The sequence below is a fragment of the Dipodomys spectabilis genome, unplaced genomic scaffold, assembly GCF_019054845.1.
Source record: "Dipodomys spectabilis isolate Male_0828 unplaced genomic scaffold, ASM1905484v1 ptg000043l, whole genome shotgun sequence".
NCBI lineage: Eukaryota > Metazoa > Chordata > Mammalia > Rodentia > Heteromyidae > Dipodomys > Dipodomys spectabilis.
Genome location: NW_024870720.1, coordinates 8,159,197 through 8,173,532, shown reverse-complemented (window position 1 = coordinate 8,173,532; position 14,336 = coordinate 8,159,197). Strand labels below are relative to the sequence as shown.

Genomic DNA, 14,336 nt, shown 5'->3' with positions numbered 1-14,336 from the left:
AAATGTCTCCTGGACTTTCCTGCCGAGGCTGGCTTTGAACAGTGATCCTCAGATCTCAGTCTCCTGAGTAGCTAGGATCGATTACAAGCATGAACCACTAGTGCCTGGCTTGGAAATATAAATAGCTAAAAGAAAACTAGTACTACAAGGATGAGATTTGCTATTTTTTCCTTCCACATCCTCGGGTGACAAATAAAGGATACAATAAGATGTGTCTGTTCTACCAAAATCACATCATTTGAATTGAGCACTGAGGAATTTACGTACACTTCTAACACAACTGAATTCAGAAAATAAAGCTTTACATCCAAACTATGAATGTGTCTATGAACTTTTTAAAAGTAAGATTTATGCTTGTAATATACTCAATATCAAACAACTTCTGTTGCCACAATAAATACCGAGACTCAAATGATGATCATACCACTACTGGTAGGCAATGGATAGTACATTCAGGACAAATTGACATTTAATATCTTAACATAGTGCTACAATGTGTTTTAGTTGTGTATCAGAAATGATTTGCCAAAGTTTGATTATTGTGTGCTATCTGAAATGACCTGTACAGTTTGCTCTATCACCTGATCTTTGAGTCAAATCAGAAATCTGTTTCTTTAGTAGATATCACTTGTATTCAATAGTTTTGCCTTTCTCAGAATTGTCCATATTTAGATAAAAAATTGCTTAGTCATTTTTACAACAGTATTTGGCATGAACAGGCAGAAGGGAGGGATGAGTACGCTCGATCTACTCAAGATCCTGGAAGCGTTCCTGCGAGAGCCCTTGTCTGGGGGTAGACAGGTGCGTGACCTCGGCGCGCCAGGCCCCACGGAGGCCATGCGTCCTCCCCTCACGTTCATGCTGATGCATCCGGTTTCAGGAGCAGTGTGATACTCAAGAAAGAATCCACCTTGATAGTGATTGCAAAGGTTCATCTCTTTCGACCACCCGGTTCCTGAAGGAGCAGTAGGAGCAACCCAGCGACTTCTGCAGACATCAGGGCTGGCTAGCAAGCCTCTCCCACATGGAGTCTGAGGACAGCCTGCTAGAAGGCAGGCCAGATTGCCATCAGCAGAGACTTGCAGCTTTTATCGAGGCAGAAAATCCACAGGAGTGAGGCAAGTTCCATGCTGACTCAGTCTCCAGCCCAGCAGATCAGCACTGAGTCTAAATTCTGCTCACATAATCCTGTACATCATTGCATCTTACCTGTCTAATTCTCTGAAGGTATATCACATCAGAAGATACTATGTGGCTAAATGAATATCTTAAGCAGTGATGTCTAAACCTTGAGAAACACCATACTTGGAAAAAATAAAATGTCACCTGTTCCGGCCCATCACCAGCACAAGGACAGTCAAAGCCAAGGCCGAGGATGGCCGAGTCGGGCAGAGGGTAAGTTCTCCTTCGGCTTTTCCCCTCTCTTGTAGATGGAGGATGTGGGGAGGTAGCCAGGCCCACTCGTCTTGGGTGCAACCCACCGATAGTAGAAATGTTGGGTGGGCAGCTGGGACCTGCTCGTCTGGGGGCTGGAAGACGGCAGCATCACCGGCGGTAACATGATCTCCACGGGCTTCAGAGGAATCACTCTGCCTTCTGGTCTGTGTCTTGAGTAGTTTGTTGGCCGATCACATGGCCTGGAGGAACCGGCGGTCTTCATTACTGAGGACACCAGAGAGTTGGGGGCAGCCTTAGGGGGTTTTCGGGCATTTGAGGAAACACCCCCTTGAGTAGGGGGTTTCTGGGACACCTCTGTTTTTGTCAATAGTGTCTCTGCTTGATTAGCACCTGCTTTAGTTTCTCGATTCAGGTACTCTGCAATTTTCATCTGGATGCCATTACTTTCAGTTGTACAAGATTTTGCCAATGATGTTTTTGACTTTTTTTTTTTCTTCTCCCGCTTTGATGACTTCCCCAACTCCATCCCATCCAGCAGACCCTTGGCTGCAGCTCGGGCCAAAACATCTTTCACAGATACTGTCTCAGATGGGTCCCGCTGCAAGGAGAGAAGCCCTCATTAATGTGGGGCAGTGCTACCACTGCAGACCTTCCAAATGTGTGTCTGCTTCTGGGTGCTTGTGGTTCGTACCTGTAATCTTAGCTATTTGGGGAGGTTGAGATCAGAAGGATCTAAATTCAAGGCCAGTCCAGGCAAAATGTTTGCAAGATTTAAGGTAAAGCTGGATTTGAGCAGATGATCATGAGACAGCTTATAGTATTGTGTTTTTGTGTCTATCATAACCTCCTTAAAAACAAGGTAATTAGCCAGGCACTGGTGACTCACACCTATAATCCTAGCTAATAGGAGGCTGAGATCTGAGGATCATGGTTTGAAACCAGCCTGGACAGGAAAGCCCATAAGACTCTTATCTCCAATTAATGACCAGAAAACAGTTAGTGGCACTGTGGCTCAAAGTGGCAGAGCACTGACCTTGAGCAAAAAGAGCTCAAGGACAGTTCCCAGGCCTGAGTTCAAGCCCCGGGACCAGGGCTTGGAGAAATTCTACTCCTCTCACTAACAAATAGGGGTTGAGAACATAAAAGGTAAGTTTGCAAGACCCCCATTCCAACAGCATGGCTGACCACGGTGGCAAGAGCTAGCTATCCTCGCAGCAATGGCAGGAAGCACAAACAGGATCCTAATTCCCCCGCTGGCGCAGGCACACAGTGAGGCCTTACTTCAACAAGAACCAGAGCAGAAAGGGCAGAGGCATAGAGTGCCTGCCTAGCAAGTGCAGAGCCCCAAGTTCAAACCACAGTTGCTGAAAAATAAAATTATAAAAAGCATAAACATGTATATATATTACCATAAGGAAAATAGCAATATATTGATAAGCCTCAGCAAATGGCTTTTAAAAAAAAAAAGTCAGCTTCTCCAGTTATGAACCTTGTAGAGAGGAAATTGCTGATGTCAACTTGTTAGGAAAAATGCACTAGCTGCTGGCCTAAGTGCCTGGACAGGTGCGGGGGGATGGCAGGCAAGAGACAGCACTGGGGCGAAGCAGAGAAAGGGGCTACTTATGGGCACACGGTAGCAACACCTCTGCCTGCTATGGACAGAGTTCTCGGGTTCATCCTACAAGGCTTGCTGGTTTCTCTACACAGGCTAAAATTTTTCCCACTTACCTCTCTTGTCAAAATAGAAAGAAAACAACCATTGGTAATTTCTGATGGTTCCATTCTGAAAAATTTATCAGTAGACAAATGTATATCTCTTAAGGAACACAGGGGCAGAACAGGAGGACTTAGCCTGTGGTACAAATAAGCAAATATTAAGATGCTGAGAATGGTTTCTTTTCAAGAGAGGAGGAAAGTATGTTGAAACTAAATTTTCTTTATTATATTTTACCAATCACTTAAGCAAACCTTCACATAAGAAAAAGCGCTAAAACAGTCTGATCCAAAATACTACGTGTTAAGAGCTCTACTACTTCATGTTAACTCACAATTTCCTATACATCCCACATTCTCATCCTGAAATAACCATGCCAAGAATAACAAATTAAAAACTTATTTTCTGCTGGGTATATGGCTCAGGTGGTAGAGCTCCTGCCTAGTCCCTCAGTTCAATCCTAGTACTGCCAAAGAGGGCATTAAAAAAAAAAAGAACTTTTCTTCACCGAATTACTAATGTGTAATCAAAATAGGCATGTACAGTAACTACAAGGCTGTTAACTCAAAACTTCCTATATTTCTCACATTATCAACTACAAAATATCTGACACGCTTCTTCTGTAGGCTCCTTTTGCACTATTTAAAAATAAAGCTTAGCTGGGTGCCAGTGGGTCATGCCAATAATCCTAACTACACATGAGGCTGAAATCTGAGGACAGTGGTTCAATGCCAGCACAGGCAGAAAAGTCTAACAGACTCACCTCCAGTTAACCACATACACACACACACACACACACACACACACACACACACACACACACACACACACACACACACGCATGCACGCGCGCGCGCGCGCGCCAGAAGTAAGGCTATGACTCAAATGGTAGACTGCTAGCCTTGAGCAAAAACAGATAAGGAACAATGCCCAGGCCCTGAGTTATATACGTACGTACGTACGTGTGTGTGTTTGTGTGTGTGTGTGTGTGTGTGTGTGTGTGTGTGTAATTTCGATTGCATCACTTTTGAGGTATTAATGACCTATATAATGACTAGAAAGAGGAAAAGAGGGCTGGGAAGGTGGCTCAGTGGTGGAGTGCTTGCCTTGCATGCATGAGGCCCTGGGTTCGATTCCTCAGCACCACATAAGCAAAAAGAAAAAAGCCAGAAGTGGCGCTGTGGCTCAAGTGGTAGAGCGCTAGCCTTGAGCTGAAGAGCTGAGGGACAGCGCCCAGGCCCAGAGTTCAGGCCCCACGACTGGACCCAAAAACAGAAAAAAAAAAAGAAAGAGGAAAAGATTTTACATCAGGAACAGACAAACCTCTAATCATTCACGTGCTTAAAATAAAATTCTGGTTTTTATAGTTAACATTTAATCTCACACTTACTAGTAGGTCCACTGATGGATAAGTGAGGGTTTTTTTGGCAGCACTGATGTTTGAATTCTGGGCCTCTCACTTGAAAGGCCAGTGTCATGTCTCTGGTCCAATGGATAAGTAATTTTTATATTCTAGTATTTCCATAGGATTAAAACATAATCCAAAGCAGATAAACACTAGTCCACGTGAATTTTTCTTAAAAAACAGGAAATCTTCAAGCAATTTTGCCTATTCTGAGATTCTCATAAATTCGGTATCACACTTCAGTTCTTTCTTCCCCATAAAGTTAAGAAATATACATTCACAACATAGCTGTTGTTTCACAAACATGCCTGCAGTGCTGCTCTTTGCCACTAGATGGCAGTGTCACCAATGCTACGTTAAGCTTTCAGGGAAGGTAGCATGATGAAGGTGACATCAAGACACATTGTACACATAATGGACCTGTTCAATTGAAAGCCCTTTGTATAAGTATTTGAAAATAAAGATGCTTTCAAGGCATGATGTTGGCTGTTATCCACCAACAGAAACTACTGGGATGGAAAGTCAGCAAGAAAGGACATGCTACTGTGATTAACATGTCCACTTCTGAAATGGAAAAAGGAAACTATTTTATTAAAAAGTGGAAAATAAATCATACTAAGAACTTGAGCTAGACCTTGGGGCTCAAACTTGTATAATCTTAGCTACTTGAGAGGCAGCGAGTGGAGGATCATGATTCCAGGCCAGCCTGGGCATAAAAAGTTCATAAGAGACTTCATCTATCTGAATGGCTGGGTGAGATGCACACACCTCTTCTATCAGCGTGGCGGTAGCACAAGAGCTGTGTGCAGTGCCACGCACCTGTCATCCCCACTGACACTGGAAAGCACAAGTCAAAGGATAACAGCCCAGGGTGGTCTTGGCGAAAACCTACATGGAAAATAACCTAGGCAAAGGAGCTGAAGGGGTAGCTCCTGTGGTAGAGCACCTGCCTTGCAAGTGTGACGCTCTAAGTTCAGTCCCCACTACTGTGAAGTGAAAGTCTAATGAAAAGCAAGCGGATGGCTTGTATACAACTTAGAAAATCCTATTTTTTAGACTCACAAATATTTGTTGTTTTATAGCATCTTTTTCTTACCTGTAAGGTTGTATTTTAATCCCCTGGTCTTGAAACTCCAGTGCTTTCTTGACCACTACTTCATTTTCTTGTGGATAAACTGAGCATGTGCAGTAAACAACTGCTTGGGCCTTAGTAACTATATTTAAAGAAGATGTGATTAAAATGATGACCCCATTAACAAGCCAGTGCAAATTTGCAATGTTTCCAGACACGTATTGGCTACTAACACCACCAGGTTTGGAGGGGAATGATTTCCACAGATGCTTGAGTGACTGTCCTTTAAAACAGAAACTTCTACTAGCATGGTAGGTTTTGGCCAGTGAGTAAATCCAAGGGGACTCTATGAGAATTGAAAAGTCCATCAATATGACCAACCTAGTTCCAAACACGCACACACACACACACACACACACACGCACTACAGTCTACCATGAGTGTGGCTGGCAGACATTTCTCTACAACTTACATTACCTGTTAATTTAAAGGACTCTGGGAACAGACAGTGGAATGGGAATCCAAGTTCTGTAGGAACCCCGGTAAATACCTCGGGAAGCATCAGTGAGCACCAGACCCCTGCCCCTGAGGAGCTGACCTTCTAGCATAGGGCAGACATAAGCCATAAACAGAAAAACTAGATGCCAAAAGCAGAGGTGGGAAGAGCGCGTCTCAGAGGCGCTGCGATCTGAAGCAGGACAGTCTCAGCAAACAGCAAGGAGGTGGAGGACAGACTGTGGTTGGTGGTGGTAGACGGGAGATGGCAGAGCCAGCATGGGAGGGGAAGTTAGGGTAGAATCCCTTTTTAAGAAAAAAAAAAAAAAAAAAGGACCTGTAAAAGCTGACTGCAATCATCCCAAGTGGGCTGATGAGTAAAGAGAATAGTTTCAAGCAAACGAATTAAAGAAAAGGGGGCATTTTGGGTGCGCCAATTGTATAGATCACTGGTAGAAAATGGCCAATATTGGAGTTGCTGTTGACCATCCGCATCCACGGGACCTACGGCGCGTAAGGGAAAAACAGCTGCATTAGAAGGGGGCTGATCCCACAGCGTCGTGGAGTGACTGGCCCCTCAGAAACTTTAAGGGCAGGTGGCGAGGGTTCTATAGCTCCCTCCTCCTCTTGATCACTCTCAGGCTCTGCAGAAGGAACCTGGGAAGGGGAGTATGGGGGAGGAAACATTTCTTCTTCCAAGTTATCTCCCTGAAAAACCGCAGGGTACAATTTCTTTTCCTCTTTCTCAGTTTTTTTGTAAGTCTAGGGGGCTAGATGGAGTGCTGCCCATGGCTTCCAGACCTGTCAGTCGTACAGTCCAAAAAACAATAAACAGAACAAACAAAACACACGCAGGCCTGACAGTAAAAAAAAAAAAAAAAAAAAGCAGGCCTGGCATGTTCAAGGAGGTGTGATCAGAGGGCATGGAGAAAGAGCAGTGGGCAATAAGCTCAGAAAATGCAGTGTCACCACTGAGCACAGGGGCTTCGGGCCACTGGACGGACTATGGTTCTCACTCTGGTTGTGATGGGGAGCTGCTGTGTCGAGAACACGGGGCAGTTGTGAACGCTAGGCGGCAAGTCTAGTGACTCAGGTGTAAGGTGATGGGATGGACACGGGGAGTGGCAGTGCTGGATTCTAAAGCAATACTAAACGTACAGCTTACTTCATTTGTCAACAGACAAATGGTGGGTATGAAAGAACTGTAGATGACACCCCAGTAAGTAAAAGGCTGGCTGTTGCTGCCACGGCCTGAAATGGCAGTGCTGTGGGAGGACTGGGTACTCCAGGAGGAGGGCCAGGACTTCAATTTTGGACCGGTAACTTAGTGGTGCCTCTTAGTCACTAACTGAGATGTCAAAAAAGCCTTTAGAGAAGTCGGCTTAGAGTGTGGGGGAGACTGAACTGGAAATACAAACGAGAGACATCCAGAGGTGTTTAAGATAAGCCTAGGACTGTCGTAAGCACAGACAGGACCTGGAAGGGGGCCAGCAGCCACTGTTGGGTTATGAGTTTGAGGGGAGCGTGGGGTCACTGGAGCGCTTCACAAGGCCATTTCAGCTTAGCAGCAGGAGTGGGACATTGATAGACTCAAAAGAGAATTGGAGGAGGGAGCCAGAGAAACACTTCTTAAGGGAAAGGCAAATCAGAAGAGGAAAAAGGGAAAGAACACTGAAGAGGTCTGAGGAGGATTTTGTTGGTGGATACGTATGAAGTCTAGAGAGCACCAAGTAGGAGGTGAAGACAGATGGGACAGGAAGGAGGAAGGAGCTGGGGTCGGGTCCCAAAGTCAGTCCTTGACAAAGGGCATAATGCTAAGTATGTCTGAGGATTTCAGGGTAGAGAGTAGTAACAACACTGTAGGATTTGGAGATCAAAGAAATGAGGGGAGCCTGGACCATTGCTACTTAATCAGTAAGTGTTCAAATACTTTAAAAATTATTTTTACAATAAGAGGACAGGACAAAGTTATCTTTTACATGACTGATTTCAAATGGAACTTTTAGTTATGTCCATCAAAATCTGGAGTCAAACCCTTGATTAAGTAAGACCTTTACTTACCTGTTTTGTGGAGAAATTATACAACTTAATTTACAGTATATCTTTCAATAGGATAAATGGTTATAATATTAAGGATTGCCAAATAGAATGCTAATTTGGCCTTATAATTGAGCTTACATCAGGTTGGACATGGAGGCTCATACCTATAATCAGAGCACTTGGAGGTTTAGGTTGGACTAGAGTTCAAGGCAAGCATGGACTACAAAGCAGGTCCTGTCTCAAATTTTTAAAAATTTCAGTTGGGTGCTGATGGCTTACACCTGTAATCCTAGCTACTCAGAAGGCTGAGATCTGAGGATAGTGGTTCTAAGCCAACCCAGGCAAGAAAAGTCCTTGAAACCCTTATCTCCAACTAACCATCACAAATACTGAAAGTGGAGCTGCGGCTCAAGTGGGCAGAATGATAGCTTGAGCAAAAGAAACTCAGGGACGGTACCCAGCCCCTGACTTCAACCTCTAGGACCAGCACCAAAAAATAAATGTTTTTAATTCATTAGTAAGATGTAAAATTATAGGTGTACAAATCACTTTAGCATAAGTTATTATGCTTGTTAGCCTTTGTTCAAAATGAAAGGCATATTTTAAGGACTTAGATTATTACATTGATGAAAATAACTACTTTGTAACTTGAATGACGCTAAGGCTGAATGTTCTGGACATTTTGTTCCTTGCTTTCTCACAGAGTGTTCATGTCTCTGCTATAAAGTCTGTGTTTTAACACCTTAGAACTAATAAGAAACTTACATTTCATTGCATGTATGAGCTGTTCATACTGCTGCTGAGCAAGAGCCAGAAGCTTATCTTCGGAGGCGCCTCCTTGCGAGTGATCTTTAAGTAAGTCTGCATCTAAATTTCAAAAAGTATTTGAGTACTTACATCACTCTCAGCTATTTTCCACATATTGCAATGATTTTGTCTACTGATAGAAAGTTTCCCAAAAAATACCTACCAAAATTAAATAACTTATATCAAAATGCTAACTTCATATTTTAAAAATTAGTGAAGGTCATTATGTTCAGTTTTCATACTGGTTTTCAAAAAGAGTACTAAGCACATTGGGTATTGTTTTCTTCCAAGATCTGTGGGAAGTCATCCGAGGCCTTGTAGTCAGTCATGTATTTAGAGAAGAATACAAACTGCCAGAGACCAGCACAGGAAAGAGATGCACTTCCCCACATAGAAACCAATGGGTTAGATCATGAGTGAATTTGGCAAGTCTGAAAAAAGATGTGAGTACCTTCATGTTCATTTAAAATAAATTCTACGGGGTTGCTGACACCCAGTCCAGAACAACGAGGCAGCAGCAAAATCACTTTGACTTTCTGTAACCTGTGATCCTTGGCTTCAATGTTCACAAATGTCTCATGAAGAATTTCAATATCTAGGAGAGAAAAAGTAATGCAGAAGAGTAATAAAAAATCTAAGTGCATTATTATATCTTATTACTCATTTGAAAGTCTTCAACCTCACAGAAAGTAGGTCTAATGTAGATTTTAAAAGAGACATAAATTCCTAAAATACAGACATTTTCTTTTTTTTCTTTTTTTTTTTTTTACATTTTTTTTTTATTGTAAAGATACTATACAGAGGGTTACAGTTACATGAGTGAGGTAATGAGTACACTTCCTCTTGAACATTGTTACCCCCTCCATTGTTTTCCCCCTACCATCCCCTCCCTCCCTCCCTTCCCCGAGGAGACATTTTCTTAATGAAGATTTTTCAACCTGATTTTTAAGTTAAAAATATTTTTTTAATTCTGAACTTCAGTTTAAGTTTTCTCAATTTCTTATTTTGCTAAACATGGATTTATTTGGGCATTGTTGTCAAATACAAACACGACGTTCTCAGTGGCAGGCTGATCGCCTGCAGGCCCCAGCTTGAACTTGCAGCAGCATGCCATGGTGGGAACTGGGCTGCAGAAGCAGTCAAGCTTCACTCCCAACTTCATTATCCACCTCGTGTGCAGAGAGAAGCCCTCTAGTTCATTCATCTGTTTTAGTCATCGATTAGATGGCTTTCCTAATTGTGCTGAGCTCTGCGATACAGGAGTAAGTTTGGCACGGTATCTCATACATGATAAGTGCTCAGTACTGCTTATTTCCCTTTCCGGTCTCATCCTCTTTTATATCCTATGATCTTACTCCAAAATATCAAAACTGTTTATGAGGTGCAGTCTAAAGTGCTGAACCCACACGATGGAAAACAGTGTTATAATAGCTTTTGGGGAACATATATGCATGGGGGACATGGAAAGGGTGGGAAAGCTGGGTATGAAACACCTGGTGAACTAGTCACACCCATTTGCAGTTCCACCAGCAGTGCTGCACATGGCGGATGTTCCTTGGCTTGCCAACATTCAGCCCTGCCCGTCTTCTTAACCTTGTCCTTCAGTGGGTGTGTCATGGCAAGATGTCATTTTAACTGCATTCCCGGTTGCTAATGAGGTTTGATACGTTTATGTCCTTTTGGTGTCTGACAACCCTTTTTTGTGAGATATATGGCCATGTCTCTTGCACACTTTCCTCTTGTCCTCTTGTTTTTATTGTCCATTTGTAACAACTCTCTGTTCAGCATTGATTTTTTTTTTTTTTACAAGTCAAAATAAGACTTTTATTATTTATTTTTATTCTTGTTTTTTTTTTTATTGTAAAGCTACTATACAGAGGGTTACAGTTACATGAGTGAGGTTATGAGTACACTTCCTCTTGAACATTGTTACCCCCTCCATTGTTTTCCCCCTACCATCCCCTCCCTCCCTCCCTTCCCCGAGGTTCTTTTTTTTTTTTTTTTTGATTGTGATTAAATGATTACATAATTTCAAAGTCACAAGTTCATTCTAACTTCCCTAGAGCAAATTGTCTACCACAGTCTGTAATATATAACAGTGTTCACATGTTATATACCATATTTGTGATCAGCAGCATGAGGATATTTAGTAGTGGTTCAACCAGATGAGCGGGAGTTCTTTGTTTCTTAAGTCCTGTTAGTTTTGTCGTATCACCTAACCTTTTGGATTTAGCATCCACTTATGAGGGAGACCATGTACCGTTTGTCTCTTCGTTCTTGGCTTACCTCGCTCAACATGATTCCTTCTAGCTCCATCCATTTCCCTGCAAATGCCATTATTTTGTCATTTCTAATGGCTGCATAATATTCCATTGTGTATAGATACCACAATTTTTGGATCCATTCATCTGTGGTGGGGCACCTAGGTTGTTTCCATATCCTAGCTATTGCGAACAGTGCTGCAATAAACATGGAGGTGCACGTGTCCTTGTATATTGGTTCCTGTTGTTCAGGGTAGATGCCTAGAAGTGGTATGACTGGGTCGTAAGGGAGGTCAATCTTTAGCTTTCTAAGGACCCTCCAGACTGCTTTCCAAAGTGGTTGTATAAGTGTACATTCCCACCAGCAGTGTAATAGGGTTCCTCTTTCTCCACATCCCCTCCAGCATTTGTCGTTGGCTGATTTGTGGATGTGGGACATTCTGACTGGGGTAAGGTGGTATCTCAGGGTTGTCTTTATTTGCATTTCCTTCACCACCAGGGATGATGAACATTTCCTCATGTGTTTCTTTGCCATTTTTATTTCTTCATTTGAGAAGTCCCTCTTTAGTTCCCTTGCCCATTTAGTAATTGGTTTGTTAGGTTTGGGAGGGATTAGTTTCTTGAGTTCCCTGTATATACAGGATGTTAACCCCTTGTCTGATATATTGCTGGTAAATATTTTTTCCCAATTAGTTGGTTGTCTTTCTAGCTTAGTTGTGATAGATTTAGCTGTGCAGAAGCTTTTTATTTTAAGGTAGTCCCATTTGTCGAGTCTCTCTCCAACTTGTTGTGACCCTGGGACTCTGTTCAGGAAGTTCCTTCCTGTGCCTATTAGTTCAAGTGTCTCTCCTACTCTGTCCTGCAGTAGTTTCAGAGATTCAGGTTTAATGTTAAGGTCTTTAATCCATTTTGAGTTGATGTTGGTGCATGGTGATAGGCTGGGGTCCACTTTTAGTTTTCTGCATGTGGCTGCCCAGTTTTCCCAGCACCAGCGGTTGAAGAGGCTGTGTTTCTTCCATTGTATGTCTTTGGCTCCTTTGTCGAATATCAGCTGGCTGTAGGCCTGTGGATTTATATCTGGATCTTCTATTCTGTTCCATTGGTCTTCGGGTCTGTTTTTGTGCCAGTACCATGCTGTCTTTGTGATTATAGCTCTGTAGTAGAGTTTGAAGTTCGGCATGGATAGCCCTCCCATATTGTCTTTATCCCCTAGAGTTGTTTTGGCTATTCTAGGTCTTTTGTTGTTCCATATAAATTTTTGGACTGTTTTCTGTATTTCAGTGATGTACATCATTGGGATTTTAATAGGAATTGCATTGAATTTGTATATTAGTTTTGGAAGTATCACCATCTTTACTATATTAAGTCGGCCTATCCAGGAGCATGGGAGGTCTTTCCATTTCCTAGTGTCTTCTGCAATTTCTTTCTTTAACTTTTTATAGTTCTCATTAAATAGTTCTTTTACATCTTTGGTTAGGTTAATTCCTAAATATTTTATTTTTTGGGAGGTTATTGTGAATGGGGTTGCTCCCTTTATTTCCCTCTCTTCCTGTGCGTTATCAGTGTATAGGAAGGCAACTGATTTTTGTGGGTTTATTTTGTATCCTGCTATTTTGCCGAAGTGACTTATGATTTCTAAAAGTTTGGGGATGGAGTTTTTGGGATCGTGGAGGTATAGTATCATGTCGTCTGCAAAAAGGGATAGTTTCACTTCTTCTTTCCCTATGCGGATCCCTTTAATGTCTTTTTCTTGCCTTATTGCCCTGGCTAAGGGTTCTAGGACTATGTTGAAGAGGAGTGGAGACAGTGGACATCCTTGCCTTGTTCCTGTTTTTAGGAGGATTGGTTGTAGCTTTTCCCCATTAAGTATAATATTGGCTATTGGTCTGTCATAAATGGCTTTTATTGTTTTTAGAAATGTTCCTTCTATTCCTATTTTCTCCAGAGCTTTTAGCATGAATGAATGTTGAATTTTATCAAAGGCCTTTTCTGCATCTGTGGCGATAATCATGTGATTCTTGACCTTGGCTCTGTTGATATGCTGGATTACATTTATTGACTTACGTATGTTAAACCATCCCTGTGTCTCTGGGATGAAGCCTACCTGATCATAGTGTATTATTTTTTTTATGTGTTTCTGGATTCTGTTAGCTAGAATCTTGTTAAGGATCTTTGCATCTGTGTTCATCAAGGAGATTGGCCTGTAATTCTCCTTTTTGGTTGGGTCTTTGCCTGGTTTGGGGATGAGTGTGATATTGGCTTCGTAGAATGAGTTTGGGATAGCTCCCTCCTTCTCTGTTTCTCTGAAGAGCTTGAGGAGTATGGGTATTAGTTCTTCTTTAAAGGTCTTATAGAATTCTGCTGTGAATCCATCTGGTCCTGGGCTTTTTTTTGTTGGAAGACTTTTGATAGCTTCCTGTATCTCATTATAGGATATTGGCTTATTTAATTGGTTAACTTCTTCTTTGCTCAGTTTGGGTAACTTGTATTTCTCTAAAAATGCATCCATTTCCGCCAGATTTTCTTCCTTTAGAGAGTATAGCTTTTGAAAGTAGTCTGTTAGAATTGTTTGGATATCTTGGGTACGTGTTGTGATGTTTCCCGTGGCATCCCTAATCCTATTAATATGGGTTTCCTCTCTTCTTTTTTTAATTAATCTTGCCAACGGGCCATCAATTTTGTTTATTTTTTCAAAGAACCAGCTTTTTGTTTGGTTTATTTTGGTTATGGTTTTCTGATTTTCTAATTGGTTAATCTCTGCTCTCAATTTGGTTATCTGGCTTCGTCTAGTAGCTTTAGGTCCCATTTTTTCTTGTTTTTCTAGCTGTTTTAGTTGCAACATGAGAATATTTACTTGGTCTGTCTCCATTCTCTTGATGTGGGCACTGAGGGCAATAAATTTGCCCCTCAGGACTGCTTTTGCTGTGTCCCACAAGTTTCTTTGTGAGGTGTTTTCATTTTCATTGAGTTCTAGGAAATGCTTTATTTCTTCTCTGATCTCTTCTGTTACCCAGGCCTTGTTAAGGAGTGTGCTGTTCAATTTCCATGTATTAGAGAAATTTCTGCGGTATGCTTTGTTATTGAGATCAGCATTGATTTTTTAAAAAAGCTCTTCATCAACATGCATGCCTCCTCTCTCTTGTG

At 42.0% G+C, this 14,336-nt stretch overlaps 1 protein-coding gene across 1 annotated transcript in view; it reads right to left on the bottom strand.

Annotated features, from left to right (window-relative positions):
• Positions 1-209: 209 nt before the first annotated feature.
• Positions 210-14,336, bottom strand: part of Nsun7 (NOP2/Sun RNA methyltransferase family member 7) — a 30,264-nt gene continuing 16,137 nt past the window's right edge. Inside the window, exons 8-12 of the mRNA XM_042678000.1 lie at positions 9,383-9,526; positions 8,890-8,991; positions 5,614-5,731; positions 3,127-3,250; positions 210-1,996 (exon numbers count right to left, since the gene is read on the bottom strand). Of these exons, the coding sequence (XP_042533934.1) occupies positions 1,358-1,996; positions 3,127-3,250; positions 5,614-5,731; positions 8,890-8,991; positions 9,383-9,526 (1,127 nt within the window). The 3' untranslated portion in view covers positions 210-1,357. The remainder of the gene's footprint in view (positions 1,997-3,126; positions 3,251-5,613; positions 5,732-8,889; positions 8,992-9,382; positions 9,527-14,336) is intronic.